The sequence below is a fragment of the Agrilus planipennis genome, unplaced genomic scaffold (assembly GCF_000699045.2).
Source record: "Agrilus planipennis isolate EAB-ADULT unplaced genomic scaffold, Apla_2.0 scaffold37, whole genome shotgun sequence".
Lineage (NCBI taxonomy): Eukaryota > Metazoa > Arthropoda > Insecta > Coleoptera > Buprestidae > Agrilus > Agrilus planipennis.
In genome coordinates, this window is record NW_020438995.1 from 943,038 (window position 1) to 963,090 (window position 20,053).

A 20,053-nucleotide genomic window follows, 5' to 3' on the forward strand; every position below is an offset into this window, starting at 1 on the left:
TGTTCACTGAACCTTAACAACTATCAGTATAAATTAGGATTAGTTCTCATTTAGGTTTAGTTTACTTCAGTCCCTGAAGAAGGTAACTTTGTTACCGAAAAGTGCTTCGGACAACTACAGTGTCGTGTTTTGGCGTTGGGGTTTTGAGCTATTCTGTTTGTTCTACAACAACCGCCAAAGTTTTTCCAATCTTCATAAACTAATTGTCAGTTTTTTGTGTCTTTGTGTTTTGGAATTGTTTTTAACATATGCATTTTACATATACATGCTAAAATTGTTATTGCGAAAAATGCACTTCTTTAATGGAAACCAACTGTACTAATTAGTTAAGTATTGCAGAATAAGGAAAACAAAAGCGCTCATTGTTTCTGTTGCTTCTTTTTTGTATTTGCCGAAAGCCTTATATGATAAAAGATGACTGCGAATCGTTTCTAAATTATTCCGAAAATGGTACACATTTTTGCGTTGGCAATATTTACTTCGCGTTTACAGAAATAGCATTCATTGTCAGGACAAAGTTTTCACACGGCTATTAGCAAATGCTGCATGAGCTGACATCACATGTGCTTATACATTACTCGGTGATCGGACTATTTTTGTAAAGTAGTATAAACATTTTAGAAAAGTTAAGAAATAAATCTACAGAAATTCAAGGTTAAAACCGTTTTATCCCGATTGTACGTACGATCCAATAAATGCCATTAGGAAGAAATATCAAATAAGTTTGAAATACGAAATGCAAATTTAATGTGAAATTTTATTTAATCACAAATTATAGTGAAATTGAATTAACCTCATCATACTCTACATGATTAATTGAATTTTGTAATCATTTAAATTTTACGATTAAATAAACTAAATCTGTAATTTCTGAGCTACATCATTAAAGAAATCGTTAAAGAATCCTCTTTTTGTCGGTATTCTTTACAACACTAAAACATTTAGAAGTAACACCAGCCAATGTTGTTTACCTTCGAAACAGTACAGTACAATTATTCATAACTTGGACCATAACATCATGACTTGTGGCATACCTGCCACGAAAAACATTAATTAACCTCACCGGCCCATCTCACGAAGTACGTAGATATCTCTTTACAAATAAGGTAAGGAGCAAGTAAAAAGTTACAGTCTGTTTATTTATGAACCGACCATATCTCTCCAGATCGTGATTTGTTTTACGGATTGTGAACAACGTTGCCGTTACTCATGACACACCATCATCGTCTGCTAATTTCCAGTAAATTATTACAAACTGAGTAACATATGGAAATCATGGGAAACCTTTAAAGTTAATGTTCATTTATAACTAGATACACCGACTTATAAATACAAATAGTATATTATTTGAAGTCAGAAAATCTTCTTTTAGAAATTAGAAGCCTGAAGATAGTAGACAGGTATCCCGGCCACTTCACATTATATTCATCCTGATTATCTAAAAGCTGAAAATTGTGTGTTCATATTAACGAGTCCGACAACTTTTTTCTAAAAACATTTCAATTGAAAGGGGGTAATATTTTTTTTTACGACCTATACTGTATTTTTTATTTTAATTGTAGGATAATTATATTACAAAAGCAAATTAATAACTGTATATGGACGGTAGTATCTACAGTTGTAAGCAACGTAGGGAACGACGCGAGTTAAACTGGACCGTAAAGTGACCCGTAATGTAATATAAATTGTGTCTTGTGGAACAAACGGATAGCTGTACACACATATAAATAATGATATTTCAATTTATCATCAATCATCATAAAGTCATCAGTCCTAAGACTGGTTGGACATGCACCTCCACTTTTTCCTATCCTAAGCTCATCTTCACATTTTCCCTAAAACTAGAACAACCTACATCCTTAACTATTTGCGAACAGTAATCTAATCTAGGTCTACCTTTACCCCTCCTAACTCCCATTTCTTCCTCTAATATGACTCTGACTAGACCTTCATGCCTGAGGAGATGTCCTATCTTGCCTATTTCTTATTGACTTCCATAGAGTCCTCTGTTTTCCTATTCTACCTCATCATATCTAACCTTCTCTATCCACGATATCCTCATCATTTGCCTGTAACACCAAATTTCGAACGCTTCTAACATTTACTTTTCAGTCGCGCCCACTGTCCATGTTTCGCATCCGTACAGCGCCGCACTCTAAACATACACCTTTTTCGAAATTTGTAAATTAATCGTTCGTGAGCATAGAAATGACTCCTTTTTATTGATGGCGATTCGACCCTGCGCTATCCTCTGCTTCATATCCCTACTACTCCTCCCGTCCTGACTTATCTGACCTTCTAGATACTTATATTTACCATACCAGTATTTTGTTTAACTTTTATTTATTTTCATACAGTACTGTTTTGTCAATACCGCTTCCATTTTTTTTAAAACTATCTCTAACTTCTCCTTGCTAGATGCTAATACTGCTATATCATCTGCAAATCTAAGCATAGTAATAATTTGCCCCTGTATATCTATTCCTACAGTTGTACTGTCTTTAATGATGTTGATCACGTCTTCGATGTAGAGATTAAAAAGTAGCGGTGACAGTGTGCAAATAAAATAAACGTTAACTAATGTTTAGTTGCATGCTAAGTTTTCGTTAGTTAGTTAGTTATCCTTTTAGATTTCCTTGAATTTAAACGGAATTATACAATATATTCTTGTAGAATAATTTATCATACGTGCCCGTACGTTGAATGCAAATTTCATATTTTTCAGTTATAAGTAGTTGCATTGCTATCAAGCCACCGTTTCCAAAGATAATGGAAGAAGACAGTTTCCCTTGTAACGATGATAGATGACGCGTTATGTAAGGCACCCTTTCAGCAGCGTTTTTCTATCTATACAACATTTGCATAATATTAGCCGCTTCACAGATTTTATTTTCGTCGAAAAATGTTATGTGACAGCACAGTACACAGGTAGATGATAAACTGTCATCACACCTTATGTCTCTCCTTACTCGCATACCTACGTTAGCAATAATGCCGTTTATCATACACGACAGGGGGTAAATAATCTTTAAAAGAAGGGCTTTTCCTTTTCACATTGCATTTAAAGCAAAAAATAGGTGAAAAATTGAATTTTTAATTGCAGAAAGTATAAAATACCAGCGGCCGTGGAAGAGGAAATTCGAAGGAGGTCAAATGCTCGCCACCTCCCCTGCTTCCCTTAGTTTTAGGAGAGAGGATAAGAATACTTATTTTGATCCAGAAACTTGTTATTCTACACTGAAATTGAAGCCTTTATAATGGCGACATACATTGTATATGTAAAAGTAGAAAAACCATATCAATTCAAATACGAAAACCACAAACGCTAATTGGATAAGACATTTTCTTGAAACATGCAAGCGTTAATGTAAAATTAAGAGCGATTTCAACTTTGAAGCCAAACAAGCTCCAGTCTTACAAAGACTTATCGTTGGTATTTCAAAAGGAACTAGAATTATAGGAGAAGCATTACATTCACACAGTTCACTATGTAATTGTTCATTGCATTACAATCCGTTTAAACGTTAGTTTTGAGCTTTTGAAACTACCGCGGTTTTGTTTAAACTGGCTGCGACAGATACATTTGCATTCGTGTTGCACCGTGCTCGTAGTTGCTCGTATTAAGCTTAGGATAAAAATTAGGGTATAATCGATGTTCAAAAAATACAAAGTGTTTCTGAAATAAGTAGCAAACCTGCACGGGATGATACGGTACTATAAAACAAAAAAAAAAAATAGGTGAATGTTTCGTGGTCCGAAAGTTCAACGTTTGCGAGAAAAACGTATTTGAAATTACAGACAAGGCCCAGCTTAACCCTGATAGGTCATGTAGGGAAATACAATATTGAAATGCTTCATTCAATCAGCTGGTATCTAATAGCATCAATGTTGTGCTTCTTTAGTATTTTTGTACTCATGCAGCATTGTTTGTTGTTTGTTAGATTAGATTTCGTGTAATTGAAGATGTTTATGTTAAAGCCAGCCTGTAATAACCTTTATTGCATTTTAACAATTTGTAAGTTTATATGGTATGTATTCGGTGCAAACTATATCGCCGCTGAGAAAACGAAATCCTTGATTTCATGTAATACAACTTTCAAAGTAGTACCTACACGCAAAATATTGCGAAACTTTAACTTCTTTCATCTTACAGTACCTACTTGGTTTTTGGCTGCAAGTGGGGTAGATTTGTGTCAGTCAAAGCCAATTTTTTTCATAGTCCGGATCTAACTCCACAGACTTCTGTGTACAAGTTTGTACGAAACAGTGCGCGTATTAATCTCCAGTGCAGAGTACTAATGATGTGCAGGACCGTGTAATGATCGCTGCAAATGAAAAACGTCATATGCCTGGTGTTTTTGGCCGACCGAGAAATAATTTTTGCAGACGCTTTGAACCCTCTTTCTGTTTAGTAGTGTGGGCCAATTTAAGAAGGCGAGATCGTAGGTAATTATGGTGCCATATCCAATTTAGGAAGAGCATTTTCTTTAAACAGCTCAACTATCGTATACTATGTCACCCAAGGTCATAGCCCACGAGATACAAACTACAAATTCCTCTAGTCAGGGACGGTATTCGGGATTGCCGACATTACGTGTCCTTTTTTTTTGTTTTCATGAAAAAGGGATATCTTTAAAAGACACCCAGCCGTCCGTAAGACTCCAAAGCAAGATGGAGTTATATCAATTTACTACAGGTGGGCCATAAGTCCAGGAAGTACCCAGAGCGGACGTTCTCGTCAACTGCAATTCCATACAAGCGTTATCTAATTTAGTCTGTTATATAGTATATGTTGAGTACTAGCGTACTAATTAATCCATGATAGACTTTATCATCTGCGCCTCTCAAAGGTTATGGATAACTGAAAAGCACGTATAATTTAAAAAACTTTATTTTTATTTTACACAAATAAAACTGAACTATCAAACATGTCGTAAAGATAATGTCTGACATATCGCAAAGTCATTGTGCTGATGCTTTAGATAGTCTGTTATTTCTGTCTGCTTTTTATTTTGTTTATTTTTGTTTATATTTGTTGGCGCATTTTGTCAAGTCGGAAGAAAATATTCTAACAGATCAACAGCGTCTTCAACTTTCCGGTTAGTTAACTTGTCTTCAGAGACATGTAATATACAATAAAATAACCAAAAGGACTTAACCAAAAACCACAACAATTTAAAAACTGCGGACACGTGTTTTCTTCATGTTCCTTTGTGAGCAACCTCAGCGCAAGACTAATTCTGGATAACAAAATTCATCATCATCATAAGGTCATCAGTCCTAAGACTGGTTGGACACGTACCTCCACTCTTTCCTATCATGAGCGAAACTTTGCATTTCCCTAAAACTAGAACAACCCACATCCTTAACTATTTGCGAAGAGTAACCTAATCTAGGTCTACCTCTACCCCTCCTAACTCCTGTTTCTGCCTCTAATATGTCTCTGACTAGACCTTCATGCCTAAGAAGGTGTCCTACCAACCTATCTCGCCTATTTTTTATTGACTTCCACAGAGTCCTCTGTTCTCCTATTCTTTCTAATACCTCTTCATTTCTAACCTTTTCTACCCACGATATCCTCATCATCCGCCTATAACACCACATTTCGAACGCTTCTAACCTTTTCTTTTCCGCCGCTCCCACTGTCCATGTTTCGCACCCGTACAACGCCGTGCTCCAAACATACACCTTTAACAACCTTTTCGAATTTCTAATTTAACTGCGCTGAAGATGCTCACAATGTGAATGAGCGAAACACCAGTTTTGAAATTGTTGTGGTTATTAGGGTAAGTCCTTTTGGCAATTTTATTATTTCCACGCCACAGTCTCCTGTGACTCCACAGAAGTCAGTGGAGTCAATTCGGATTTAAAAGCGGATTCGGAACCAGAGAAGCCTTATTCAGCCTCCAAACATTGGTTCACAACTGCCAAGATCAAAGGAAATATGACTGTATATCTTTCATTGACCACGAGAGGCATTTGAGCACGTTAAACACAATCTTCTCATAACATAGAGAATTGGGGATGAAAGGAAAAGATGTAAGGTTGATCGGTAATCTGTATTGGCACCAAAAAGCAGAAATTCGAATAAGTAACACTGAGGAACAACAGAAAATTTTGAAAATAAAAAAGATGAACGCCAAAGACGTATTACGTCTTCAATGTTGTTCAACCTGTACGTAGAAAAAGCATTCTCCGAACCAATTCCAGATGGTGCCTTCGGAATTGTAGTGAACGGAATCCCAATTAACAATATCCGGTATGCGGATGATACCGTGGTGTTAGCAGATAATGCACATGATCTCCAAAATCTACTAAATCGGATCAATGATGATTAAGCCAAAGACTAGGTTTAAAAATTAACATCAGTAAAACCAAGTTTTATTGTTAGTAGGAACGATACCGGTATGACTGGTCTCCGTTCTTCTGTACGGTGTTGAGGAATGAACGCTGAAAATACCAACAATCAACAAAATCGATGCCTTTGAAATGTGGATCCTGAGGCGAATGTTGAGAGTGTCTTTGGTCGACCATGTGAGAAATGAAGACGTTCTCCGTAGGGCAGGTCTAACGGAACGAGAATTCCTCCAAAATATCAAAAAAAGAAAGGTAGGTTATCTCTGACACATACTACGCGGAGAACGTTACCACTTTCAACGTAAAATTGAAGGAGATGGAAGAGGAATAGGTGGAAAAAGCTTATCGTGGGCTAAGAAATATCCGCCAATTGAGAAAGATAAACCATATAATAAGAAAACAATAAACGCCTACGCAGTAATCTGCACGGCACTAGAAGAAGAAGAAAACAGTTTAATTTCTTATAATTTCACACTTGCAAGTTTACTACAATTTACCTGGAATTCGAATTCGTCGCGTTCACCAGTTAAATAACGAGGGCGTAATGTGGACAATCGCTACTTCCGATAATTAAGTCCGGTGTTAGTTAAAACACATTCCCACATGGACAGCTCCTGTTTGCCTAATAACAATGTCGTATAACTCCTTCTAAACTATTACGGTGCATGTAATACGAACGTGGCTCCGGTCCAAATTACGGACCAAATTTACGAAGATAACTCACGGGGCTAAGTCCCATAACACTACACCGAACGCATTATCAAGTGTTTATGGACTATTCCGTACATCATACGAGGGGTGCGGTCTGTTCCATGCCAATGTGGCAACATTGTCTCGAATTATGACCATAAACGCGACAACTTGTATGCACGGTGTGCTCTCCCTGTAGACGAGCAACGAGCATTAAACTTCTTACAGTTGCCGGTCGTGTGACTATAAACAGTTTTCAATCGAGCCTTTGTTACTTATAAGGAAGATTTATTAATTCAATTAAAACGACCGAGTGGATGGGAACGGGAAGCTGAACGAATCTACTTGTTCGCTGCTTCTTCGCAACGATAATGGTTTACGACTGCCACTACCATTGCGAACTGCAGATAAATAACCGATACGAATCTCTTCATCGTTAGCACTCGTCTTGTTTGCTGAAATTAAGGCCGGTCGCGCTACGGTTTTCGTTACTTACGAAGAAATATTGTTTACTGCTTCTTCAAATAAGAATTGATTATACGTAATAATTTTCAATAGCTTCTAAATGAAGGTAGGTTAAAAAAATCGGCCAAATGCGAATTGGATTCGCGCACCCAGGATTCCCTAAAAGCCTGTAGGTACGTAAATAGTTTGTCTGACAGAGGAATCGAATTTCCAAGATTTTCCTTGCCTTTTCCGAGTATATTTTAAGTTTCCTCCAAAAATCAACCCCGAAACGTATATTACAATTAAAAAGTTCATTTTTTGTGATGTAATTACAGATTTGCATGATTTTTGGACAACAGGAATTATCCTGTAGGTTTTGATACTCATGCGAGTATCAAATTATACGGCATAAACATCCGTATCTTTTAAAAATAAAATAATTCGAAGTGGTCTGCATTCTTATCACGTTGAGGTTGGCTGCCCCGGGATTCGTTTTCAGCAAAAAGATATCCACACAAGTGGACCTTGTTGGAGCATACGTAATCCTAAAATGTAGCATCGTGCTACAGATGGCGTTTACTGCGCCATTTGTAGTATTTTCTAATCCGTATCTTTTGATTGCGTTGACCTAGAAGCTTAATTTTCTTAAATCTCCAAGGGATTGCAGACCTGACTGTTTGATATTTCGACTTGATACTTCAATGCGTTTCTGAGAAGAAACGTCTTGACAGGCAGGCGGGCAACCAAGCGATCCTGTAAGGGTTCCTCTTTCCTTTTGAGGTACGGAACCCTAAAAATGGATCAATTTGACATTTGAGTATTAGAACAAAGTCCACATTGATCCTACAACGGCTTGAGGTAGAGGAGTTTTAGTCGGTAGGTTCGAGGACATCTTCCTCGGGAATCCGACACTACCCAGTCGTACGGATAAGTGGGTGTCTTTTGAAGATTTTCCTTCTTCCACGAAAACAAAACAAAACAATTACTACACATATGCGCATAAGAGTTGCATACATTAGTGCTCATTCCGTCTTGCCCCAAACCTCGTTTTGCTCCGGTCACCCCTTCGTATAATTATAATTGCCTGCTTAATTTTCATGTCTCGATATCTCTGAAATACATATTCCAAAGTATTTGATAACCTTTCCTTAATTCTTCGTGTTAATGAATTCCCTATGCTACACTTGATGGAAAATACATTTATAAAAAATGTGACACCGACAAAAAGTATTTTATAGATTACGTAAAAAATTGACATGGAGCAGAAACCTGAAGTTTACAACGCTTGACATTTAATTCCATCAGAAGTTCTTTTATATAAAGCTTTTGTCCTCGTTCTGCATCATTTATAGCGTTTCCCAAAGAATGCTGCTTTGACAAATTTATGGCTTTAGTTTCTTCAGTTGCTTACTTTTTTGATTCGCTCCAGGATCGTGAAAATATTTTTCTTCGACAAGGACCTCTGATGTAAGGGTTTACATTAGATAGCATGCCAAATACAACAAGAGTTGATGCTATTGAAGAAATTATTATTCTTCACTCGTTGTAATTGGGCTGTTGTCAATGATGTATAGAAATAACTTGAATTTTAATCATGCCATAATCTAACATTTGTCTTTGGTGCATAGCAGTCATCTTTGATATGCCAAAAAGGGACATCTGTTTCAGCTGTTGAATTTATCGACCTTGATTCGAGTTTTTAACCCTGAATTTAGGATTTTACTTACTTTTCATTTTGCTAATACTAGGTGATAAAAGTATGATTTACTATTGTGTTTCAGCGAGTTATTTTGTCTGATTTTTATCTAAAGTTTTACCACATATAAGCCGTTTATAATATTTATGTGACATGGAATTTCATTTTATCATGAAAATAGTTATGTAAGTACGTTATGTAGGATATAATTTAGGGATAGTTGTGCCATTTACGATTACTACAATTATTTATTAATATTTGGGCTATTATAAACGTAATCAGATAAGAAAGTGTTTGTCATTATTATTTTTTAGTGGCCTACAGTGTTTTCTATTGTCAAAATTAGCATTGTTTTTTAATCAACAGAAATTTTAATTATTCTAGAATTAAAAAATGTTGTCTGTGCTTCAAGGCTACCTAACAATGATTAAGCACATATAGCTATCGTATTTTTGACTATAAGGAAAGCATATTTGTATTGTATTTGTAATTGTTTTGAAATACATTTCAATGAAAAATATTTATTATTCGTATTTAAAAAACGTTACGCTTTTATACTTAAATATAACTCAAATGTATTTGTATTTGTTTTTAAATACTTATGAATATATATGTTAGCGGAGGGTGGAATTTATGTTGGCGAAGGGTGGAATTTCCCTGTTCGTAACGTGATTACATAAGGGCCACCTGGAAACGCACGCATAGACGGAAGATACATTTGCGCAACAGGCACTTATCCTGCACCCTGCAATGGCAATGTGGGATAGTTGGTCGTAGAAGTACGGATGTATAAACTTGTATCTTTTAAATGTAAACGGGGTAGAAATAAATTGTTAAAATTGAATGTTGTTACTAGTTAATAGTTAGTTAAAATCAACAACAATAGTATCTTTACATATATATAGGCTTTCACGGTCGACGTCTGTTGTAGAAAGTGTGGTTGAGCTTTCTGGTTATGGAAATTCCTTCTCGACGTTTCGCTTGCAACTGCGACAGGCATTCTCAAGGGTGATGAAGTGGTGGTTGTATCTCGACGGTCGCTTGGTGGATAATTCTACCCAGCGTCCATAGTCGTTGAGAATACCTGCCGCCGTTGCAGGCGAAACGTCGGGAAGGAATTTCCGTAGACAACAGCCAGAAAGTCCGATCACACATTCTACAACTTTATGAATAGATATTTGAATTTATATTTAAGTATAAATCAAAGTATTTATATGTTTTTGAACACTTTTTAGAAGGCATTTTTTACAGATATGAAAGATTTTGGTAAATGACTAGATGATGGGTGGGATCGAAAGAGTAGGTCTCCCCCACTACTGCCCCATCACTGTACCATAAAAAGTTCGCGGTGGTCTCACCCCTATAAAAAATTATGGGGGTTAGATGGGGGTGGGGGTAGGGAGATCGAAAGAGGGTGGTCACCTGAGTAAAACCCCATAAAAAAATTGCGGCGGTCTCACCCCCATGAAAAGCTATGGGGGTTGAAAGTTGATTATTTTGACAATTGTCATACACTTTAATTCAAATAAAATTCAATAAAAAAAATATTTTCAAGCGGGTGGAGGTTGGGGATCGAAAGAGGGTGGTCACTTGAACAAAACCCGATAACCTAACCTAACCTAACCTAACCTAACCTAACCTACCCTACTGATGAAGATATTTAAATAATGTTTTATGTAACTTTCTCAATATTTATTTATTCAATATGTATTTTTCCATTAGTTTTTCCTTTGAATATTGTTTAAGAATGACTATATAAATATTTACATGGCTAGAAATGTATAAAAATTGGCATATTTATTAACTTTGAACCCCTATAACTTTTTATGGGGGTGAAACTGAACTGAGATAAACATATATATGCAGTTTCTTTTGAAGGATATCCATACACTTACCACGAATTCTAGGAGCACAGTACGTTATTGTTTTTCGGGGCCCCAAATCCTTCTTCGAAAACACGTACGTCTGAATTAAGCCTTATACGTAATCTTTTGTTTTGATTCAACAATCAACATGAATACATTAGTTTCCAAAAGCAGCTGACTTATCTTATTTACTTATCGTATTTTTGTTCGACAGTATCGAGCATTTGTCACAAAATAACGGATCAATAGTGATAAATATTTATATTAGTAAGAAATTACGTACCCTAATCTGATACCACAACAACAACTTCCACAAAGTTTACAAAAAAGTGAAAGAGAGTAGAAAAAAAAAAAACAAAGGAGAGACAAAAGCGTCGTCATCCCGAACGATGTTTGTGTAGGTTCTTGTTCGTTGTTCCTCGAGGCGTAGACACGATTTGAATCTCTTGTCGTCAGATAAAACTTTGATAAATTACGCCTCCCGATAAATTGTATTACCAATCAAGAAAGTTTCCGAATAGTTCGACCGAGTTTAACAAGATAGAGACTTGTCGAAAGAATTCTAATGCGCCGTTGGTTTATCTGTCTCTCCTGTCGTCAAAGATTTATCTTCGGTACAACCGTTTAGCCGAAGACTGAACATAAATTAGCGCGGACGCGTCCGACGAGCGTTCGTGTATAACATCTCATTATGAACCTAAATTAAAAATAATAATCGATCAACGTGGGCATCGACAAGAGATTATTACGGAAACAATTCAGTATGGGCACGGAGAGCACGTAGGAGAACGAAAGCCGCAACGTAGCGTGTCAAGAGAATTTTGTTTGTGTGCTGTATGTTATGTTCTGTTCACCTTTCCGATACGTACAACATACCTACAAAGATGGAAACAAGTAGGCGTGAGGAACGAGAATGGTTTTACGGACAAGGAAAATTCTGGACAAATAATAATGCGGAATTTTAAGGTCGACAGCGGCGTATATGATTAATAATAAAATCAACTCCTACTTCTATCCTTCGATCAAAAAGATTACATATGACACAACAGCTAATGTTCGATTGTCAGACATAAGATAACGGATGTGAGTTATAATCTCCATGGAACTTCCACATTTTCGTTATAAAATGTCAAATTTAGACAGCCGAATAGATTCTTTGATGATGTGATCTCCTGGTATATGGGGGAAGTATACGGTTTACTTATTATTATTAACATGAGATAATTGTGAGAATCTTGTTTTTATTGGTTTGGTTATTGAGGGTATTTTTTCAGGTATTCTAAATAGCTACCCTACTCGCAAGAAATATTTAAACGACGACGAATGTTTACGTTGAAATAATGCTAATACTAGCAGTAACAGATGCAATCCGATTTCCTAGTATATATTTTAGAGACGGTTAAATTGTTTTTTATTTTTATTCCAATTCCACAATAACATTTACACACCCTCTGCCAATTCCCTCTTCCGATTGTGTATATTTCTGCATTCAAACTTTACTATCCCTTTTCACCCCTTTAGCCATCGAATTTTAAAAATACACCCTTAGAGCCCCCTTAAATACTCACAGAACATTGTCTCCAAATTTCGGATCTCTAGTAAGTCGTCAGTAAGTCAGTCAGTTACATGAACATTCCTTTTAATCCTTTAGCAATCGAATTTGACACAATCTTTCCTTAGTGTCAAAATGAATATTCCTTCCAAATTCCAAGTCTACGTTCAATGGTTTGGGCTTAGGCTATACGTCGTCAGTCAGACACAATCTTAGACTATGAAAGAAAGGTAACGACCCCTTAAATGTTCGTGCAAAAGTGAAGTCATTTTGTTCGCTCAATAGCGAACTTGAATTACATTTGCAGAAAGAGTGAGTTATATATAATATCTGTAAAATTTAGATAAACCAATGTCGCATAATTTTGTTTAAAACTATACTTTAAATTTTCTAACAAAAAACACATTAAAGTGTACAGCACTGGATAAATAATCATTGCCCTTTTACGTGAACGAAGATTTTAAACGCCTTGTACATTACGAAACACAAATCAAACTGTCAACGTGGCATATGTTGCTATTTTCTAAGTGATACTGACAAACATTAAATCGATTAGACTCTTTTTGAGAGATAATTTCCAATTTATGAAACGAGCATTTCATAACTATCATAGTTTACGTGGAAAATACATATAATTCCCAGTTCCTTTTTGTTGTCAACAATTAACCACTATCACAACTAATCTCTTAGATATACATAAGACAAACTTCGCGATATTTGCAATATCTGCCACTATATAATATCGATACCTCCTTGATTTTTTACTTTCTCCAATGGTTCGACATCGGTTAAGGTCATGATATATTATACTGTTTTATGTTTCTTATATGTATAAATTTCATACTATATATTACACATTTGTATGTATCTACATGCATACGAATACTTTTACTGTATAAACAGTAATCTTTATGGCCATAGTATCACCTTGTACGCAAATACTTACTGGTTTTCTCATCATCAAGGAGAATTTAATAGTTTCCATTCTAGTCGCGGATCATACGTAAAATCGTTCTGCACATTAGTACATTAATTGTATTCGGTTACAGTAACGTTACTTTTTTCACTGTTCTTCTGAAATGATACCTAAAGTAGCATTCCTATCAAAAGAGGGCAACTTCAGAACCAGATTATTTCCACAATATTTTGCTGCACTTTCAGGTAAGAAATATACATTTTGCTTACTTTGCGTTTTTACTAATTTATTATCCGTACGTATACCTCATTATTTAAACGAAAAATTTATTATAAAAACAACTTCTGCTTATTTGTTTAGGAAAATTCTTGTACAAAATATCTAATAAATGTGTGTATTTCATGTAGGTAATCAAATACTTTGTAATATTAATGTGAAAATTCATTTTCGATTAATACTGCATATTATTATTATTACACACTATTATTAATTAAAAATGTCATAGGGTTTCAAATACTCTGTAATTTTTTACGATAAAATTAAGTTGGTAAATGAAACGTAGAAATCAATATTTTTATGTGTTTAGGACATTGCTAGTAGGAACAATGTAAGAACGTAATTCGACCCACCCCATAGAAATACAAAAAATTTAATCGCTTCTTAGTTTATTAACCCTTTATAATATTAATATGTATCTGCATCATATTCTCCTAAAATTTATAATGCACTCCATAAAAAATTCGAATATTATGTACTGCTTGAATTAAAAAAAAATAATCACCATAAAATCTTGAACTGTTTAATATTTCATTTTATAATAAATCAATAGTTCGCAAATTCGTTCACCTATTGGTATAGGCAGTTTGGATTGGCATGGACCTTACGTAGATACGTATGGGATGGTCCTTATCGCATCTATATTATACCCTTTGATAACAGTGATTTTGATGTTTTTCTATTGACACTAACTATGTGCTACAAAAGCTACATCAGGGGCGGAGTTCCAGATAAACTATAAAAGGTGACAACCAATAATTTTAAGGGCGGAGTTGTATTACTGCGTAATTCTGGACTAAGATTCATGCCATTCTAAGTTAGCTCTAATAATTTTTAATATCACTTTTAAAGTAAGAAACACGCATTCCTTTCTTAAAACAATTCTACTATTACGTAGCTATTGATTCAGTTTTGGATTAAATATGCAATCATGATAGTGCAGTATATCGTCCACCATTGCTTAAAAACTACTGATTAAAGTAAGAATAATAGATAAATACTTATTTTAAGCCAAACTATAACAACTACTAATAAATCTAAAAAGATAATTATTATCGTTAGATTCCGAAATAAAGATTTAATTTACAGCTGTGAAGCACTACAATTTTTTCACGTTTTAATTCAAATGATAAGTAACATGATAATAAAAATAAAAATGCTTCGAGCATGGGCTTTGCATTTAAACTGCAAGAATATAGTTAGTGGAAATTTGTGATTTTTTTAAAAATTTTACTACGTTCTGCAACGAAGGGGTCTTTCAAGTTTTTGTTTTAATATTAAAAATAGGTATTTGAAACGTTGTCGCTTTTCAAAATAGAAATTTATTTCAAAAATCTAAAGACCATGATGCTTTGCAGTTTTTCTAAGGATAATGCAAATTATTATGCCTGCAAGATGATTATCAGAGTATTTAACATAATATACTCGATTACCGTTGGTTTAATGTACCTATTACATTGTAGGCAACTATTTAATCGACTTAATTACCGCAACGTCATAAAAACAAACTTAAATGCACTATTTATTGTTAGAAATCATAAACATAATGGCTGATACCATTTACTTTCAACCTGCAAATATTTGTTTCTAATGCTTTAAAAAAATTGCCTTTATATATTGCGCAGTAATTTCGTTCTATTACAAGCAGGAATTACACACTAAAGTGAATATGAATCCAATGCTTTTTCATTTATTTAAGTACCTAATCTTTTTTGTAATGTTTTGCTATAATTCACTCAATTAAAGTACAACAATTAAAGACTACCTGATGCCCTTTCTGATGTGTCTTTAGTATTATGTAGTTCTTGTTCAGTAAATCTTTACCGTACCGTACGTGCTCATGCGTTTGAAATGTAAGTAAGTAATTACCGATGAGTCTAACGCCATGTCCTAGACAAATGCGAATATAAATCTTGAAATGCCAATCACGTTGTCCTAGAGATAAAATTTTGAAAATTCGTTGAACAATGATAAGAATCACGTATTACTTCCACCATACATATTGTCACATGTACGTAGACAACCTAACAGACATAGTGACTAAGAAAACCAGGTTTCTAGAAGGCATATACTGGATCATTCTGGAACACGGCCAGCCTCTATAAATAGTTGTCGCGAGATCGAGAGTAGTTAGTATGAGAATAAGTTCGAGGCGATACAAAGCGAAGAAGTGACAAAGTGTTCATATAATGGTCAATTGATAACTAATTAATAATAGAAGTTTTAATTAGACAGCAAATGGTTAAAAAAAATTAATAATAGAGCGAGGAGGTGTTTAAATAAGTGACAATATAATCAAATGTAGCTGGAGTCATTCCGTCATCTGTAAAAATTTCATGTTTACTTTTCCTCTTATTATTTTTCTTTAAAATTTTCCCTTTTAGCAAAAACGTGACGTTTCTACCAAAGCCATGCAGACGCACCGTTTTTATCGTATTAACATTGATCGTAGTCGCAACTGTCGCATTATTTCGTCGCGTTTAACTAGGACACGGCGTAAGTGTACAATGAGAAATAGTAACTAGCACATTTTTATTTTTCAGTGGGCTTGGGAAATTTCTACCTTGGCACAGTGATTGGATGGACGGGAAACAATGGTCTCGATTTGTTGAACGGAAACCTGAACAAAATACCTGTGGACGACGACGAATTGGGTTGGATTGGATCGTTATTCAATATTGGAGCCATGCTGTCATGTATAATAATAGGACAACTTTGCGATTTGATTGGTAGAAAATGGTCACTTCTTTCGCTGGCTCTACCCAACATTTTGGGATGGCTTTTGATAATATTCTCTCAAAACGTAGAAATGATTTACGTGGGCAGATTTATAGGTGGACTATCATCAGGAGCATTTTCAATGTACGGAGTCCTTTATATTTCTGAACTGTGCGAAAAAGACCATCGAGGTGCTTTGGGAACCATTATTGGATCCTTGTTAATTTGGGGAGTTTTAATCGCCTATATCCTTGGATTTGCGCTCAATTCCAAAGGCTCTGCTATTGTTTCATGTTGTTTTCCGGTACTGTTTGGGTTACTGTTCCTTCTACAACCCGAATCACCCTACTATGAACTGCAAAAAGGTAATGACGAGGAAGCTTTAAGAATTTTGAAAAGGTTTAGAGGAAAATTCCATGATGTCCGAAAAGAGCTCGAGCAAATAAAATTTCATCTAGAAGAAGAGAAACTAAACAAGGTGTCAATTTTAGAATCGTTTAAAAGGAGCGAAGCGAGGACAGCTCTCTGGGTATCATTTGGATTGATGCTTATTCAACAAGCAAGCGGTTTGAATGCCGTTATTTATTATACATCTATCATTTTCAATTCCGCGGGCATTGATGAAAATATTTTGAACTCACAAATATCAACAATAATTGTAGGAGCTCTTGAAGTAATAGGCAGCATATTTGCTATTTTAGTAATAGAAAAAGTTAACCGACGTATATACTTGTCTATATCTGGTTCTTTCATAACTGTATCTTTAGTTTTAATTGGTGTTTACTACACATTACAAGAAAGGAACTTGGTGACACCGGAAATTTTGGCCGATGTGGGAGTTTTACCACTCCTTGGAATGTTCATTTTCATACTTTCATTGGGAGCAAGTTATGGACCTTTGGCATTTTTGATACCCACTGAAATTTGCCCACCGGAACTGAAAGGGATCATAACTTCTGTAGCAGCAACATTCAGTTGGTTCTTAGCATTTATCGTAACGAAATTTTATCTAAACTTGAAAAATACTTTCGGTGGTGACGTGACTTTCTACATTTTCGCGGTATTCGGGATTCTAGCTATAATATTTCCACTTTTTATCCCTGAAACTAGAGGAAAGACTTTGGCTGAAATTCAAAATGAAGTAAAAGGAAAATAATACTAAATCCATCTGATACTCACATTAAAATACTTAGGTCAGCAAAGGTACGAATAGAATAGAGACATTTCTAGAGTCGATAGTAGGTACTGTTATTTAACAAACACATGAAAAGTATTCACTGTAAAATTATTGAGAGATTGTGTTTGTATTATCGGCGTGAGTACAGTCAGTACAAGCAGTTCAAAAAATAACAGTAATAGTGCATTGGATTCACTCGTGATCTAGAAAATAGGTTGCATCGTTTTAAGATTTAAGTGTAGTCAATTAGGTTGAACAGGGATATATGTGCCAATAATGGTGACCATGTAGAAGAATAGAATAGGATACCAGTCTACACTCATCCGCAGCTCAAAATTACCAAATTTTTTTAACAATGTTTGACATCAAACATTGAAAGTTACTGCTCGAATGTGGTTCATGATCTAATCTTATGATCCGAACATACAATTGGTGCCAGTGTCTAGGTGTCAAAATTCCATTTAAAAAAGGTTTAATTACATAAAGGCAAAGTGGAAGAGCACGGCTATGAAATTGATAATACCCTCATGGATCTATCTCAAGTCAGTCTTTAAAAATTATGATACCTTTGTCGACATTGTAAAGAAAATATCTGGAAAATACATCCCAAGAGGCGTTAGGCAAAAATATATCCCAGGCTTAAGCAGCGACAACAATCACATCTTTGCATACAAGTAACTAACTCTACGATGAAGATTCGTTCAGTGCGGATGATACCATGGAATGGGAGGAATTTTGATGCAAGCTATGAGTGAAAATACCCAGAAAATGTGGGTAGAAACACTTGAAAAGATGGACGTGATACATAGCAGTAAACTGGCTTGGAACCTAATAAGGAAGCTTAACTTAACTAGTCAAGTCTCGCCAAATCAAATAGCTAGTTAACCGTAAAACAAATAAATTAAAATATACAATCATACAAAAATGTGAATTACTCTAGACAATACGAAGGTTCCTGAAGTGAACGACATATCTATTGAAGAGATTAAAAACTTTGACTGGCTACTGCAACTCTACAACAACTGCGTCAATTCCTATTCAATTCCAAGAGTATGTTGTAAATCTTAAAGTCAGGTAAATTAGATAGTGCATAATTGTGCATTTTGTATAGATAAGAGTATATCTATAGATATGTATGTAGGAATGTATTACCTACGCCAAAAAATCTTTTAAAAATTGTTCAATAACTAGCAATGATAAGCAGAACTCGCAACCTGAAATGCTATTGAAGTTATTTTATATCATAATATTCCCTAAAGTAACTTAGTTTGTTACAATTTAATTAATTAGTTACTACTATTGATATTTTTCTGATCAATTCAATGATTAATAGAACCTGTGATCTGTATTATTTCGGATAGTATATGTATTTTTAAAAAATTATTACATACACGTACTTGTTATCATACTTAATTTATTAGGTTTAATTAATTAGCTTAGTTTATTTTGTACATAATCGTCAATGTAAATAGCTTGTAATGATGGCAATGTCTAGTAAGCAAGTAAGCCTTATTTTGATATATCCTCTCTTTGTGTATGCCGATGATTTGGCTTATCTAAAACACTGCGTATATTCTTACGACTATTGTCTATACAGGTAGAAAATGTAATAAAAAGTTAATAAAAATTATATGATTATGCTATATGGAATTACTAGTAATATTGATTCATTAGTGCCAGACTATTTCACGGTTATTATCACCTTTCTGCACTCTTTATTAATCATAATAAATTAATTAATTGAAAGGATTTACCCCAATAATCACAACTATTTAAAAAACTGTGGACACGTGCTTTGCTCAATTCAATTATAACCATCTTCAGCGCAAGATTTTTTTAAATTAACTGTCCCAATACAACAAGTAACTCTTCAATTCAAAGCATATCAGAAGCAAAATTGCATACGTACTCATCAGATGCTTATTAAAGTATAATTAATTATGCAAAGAGGAATATTTTATATTAACAGTTAACCACAATAATTACATAAAAAACCTAATGACGTAATAAATTCTACTTTTAAATGTTACGGGCTTTCAAATCCTCAAGTTTTAATTCGGAAAAAGTAGTAAGTTTTAATTTGTGAATTTTTTAATTTCAATGATACGACTGAAATGTTCTTTGAATACCTGCTTGGCAGTTGTTCGGAAAAAGCTCGTAAATTTTNTACAGTTTTTCAGTAAATGTTTGTAGGTACGAATGTGCGTATGTACGTTCGGAATTATTTTTGGTCTCAATTGCATTCGATGCATATCCACGCGACTTAAAACTGATTAGCTCAGCTATCACGGAAAGTTTATAACAGTTTCCTTATCAAGAATAAATACGAAAATATCGGTCCATAGAAAGCTCGTAAATT

General features: G+C 34.7%; 2 protein-coding genes across 4 annotated transcripts in view; one reads left to right on the forward strand and one right to left on the reverse strand.

Annotated features, from left to right (window-relative positions):
* Nucleotides 1–20,053, reverse strand: part of LOC108745102 (teneurin-m) — a 286,594-nt gene that overhangs the window by 164,958 nt on the left and 101,583 nt on the right. The gene's annotated exons all lie outside the window — the stretch shown is intronic.
* LOC108745122 (facilitated trehalose transporter Tret1-like) lies at nt 11,582–19,339 on the forward strand. Of its 2 annotated transcripts, XM_018481197.1 has the most exons (3): nt 13,687–13,768; nt 14,353–14,544; nt 16,343–19,339. In XM_018481197.1, exon 3 carries the CDS (start codon nt 16,486–16,488, stop codon nt 17,671–17,673), a length of 1,188 nt encoding a protein of 395 aa, XP_018336699.1. In that variant the 5' UTR covers nt 13,687–13,768; nt 14,353–14,544; nt 16,343–16,485; the 3' UTR covers nt 17,674–19,339. The 2 variants fall into 2 exon arrangements, with proteins under 2 accessions (XP_018336698.1, XP_018336699.1); XM_018481196.1 differs by lacking the exon at nt 14,353–14,544 and having other exon boundaries at nt 11,582–13,768.

Excerpts from the sequence above, each read along its gene's own strand:
- LOC108745122 (XM_018481196.1), top strand. The coding sequence starts at position 13,687 with ATGATACCTAAAGTAGCATTCCTATCAAAAGAGGGCAACTTCAGAACC. Across the intron at positions 13,769-16,342 it reads ATATTTTGCTGCACTTTCAG|TGGGCTTGGGAAATTTCTAC; the intron begins GTAAGAAATATA and ends TTTATTTTTCAG.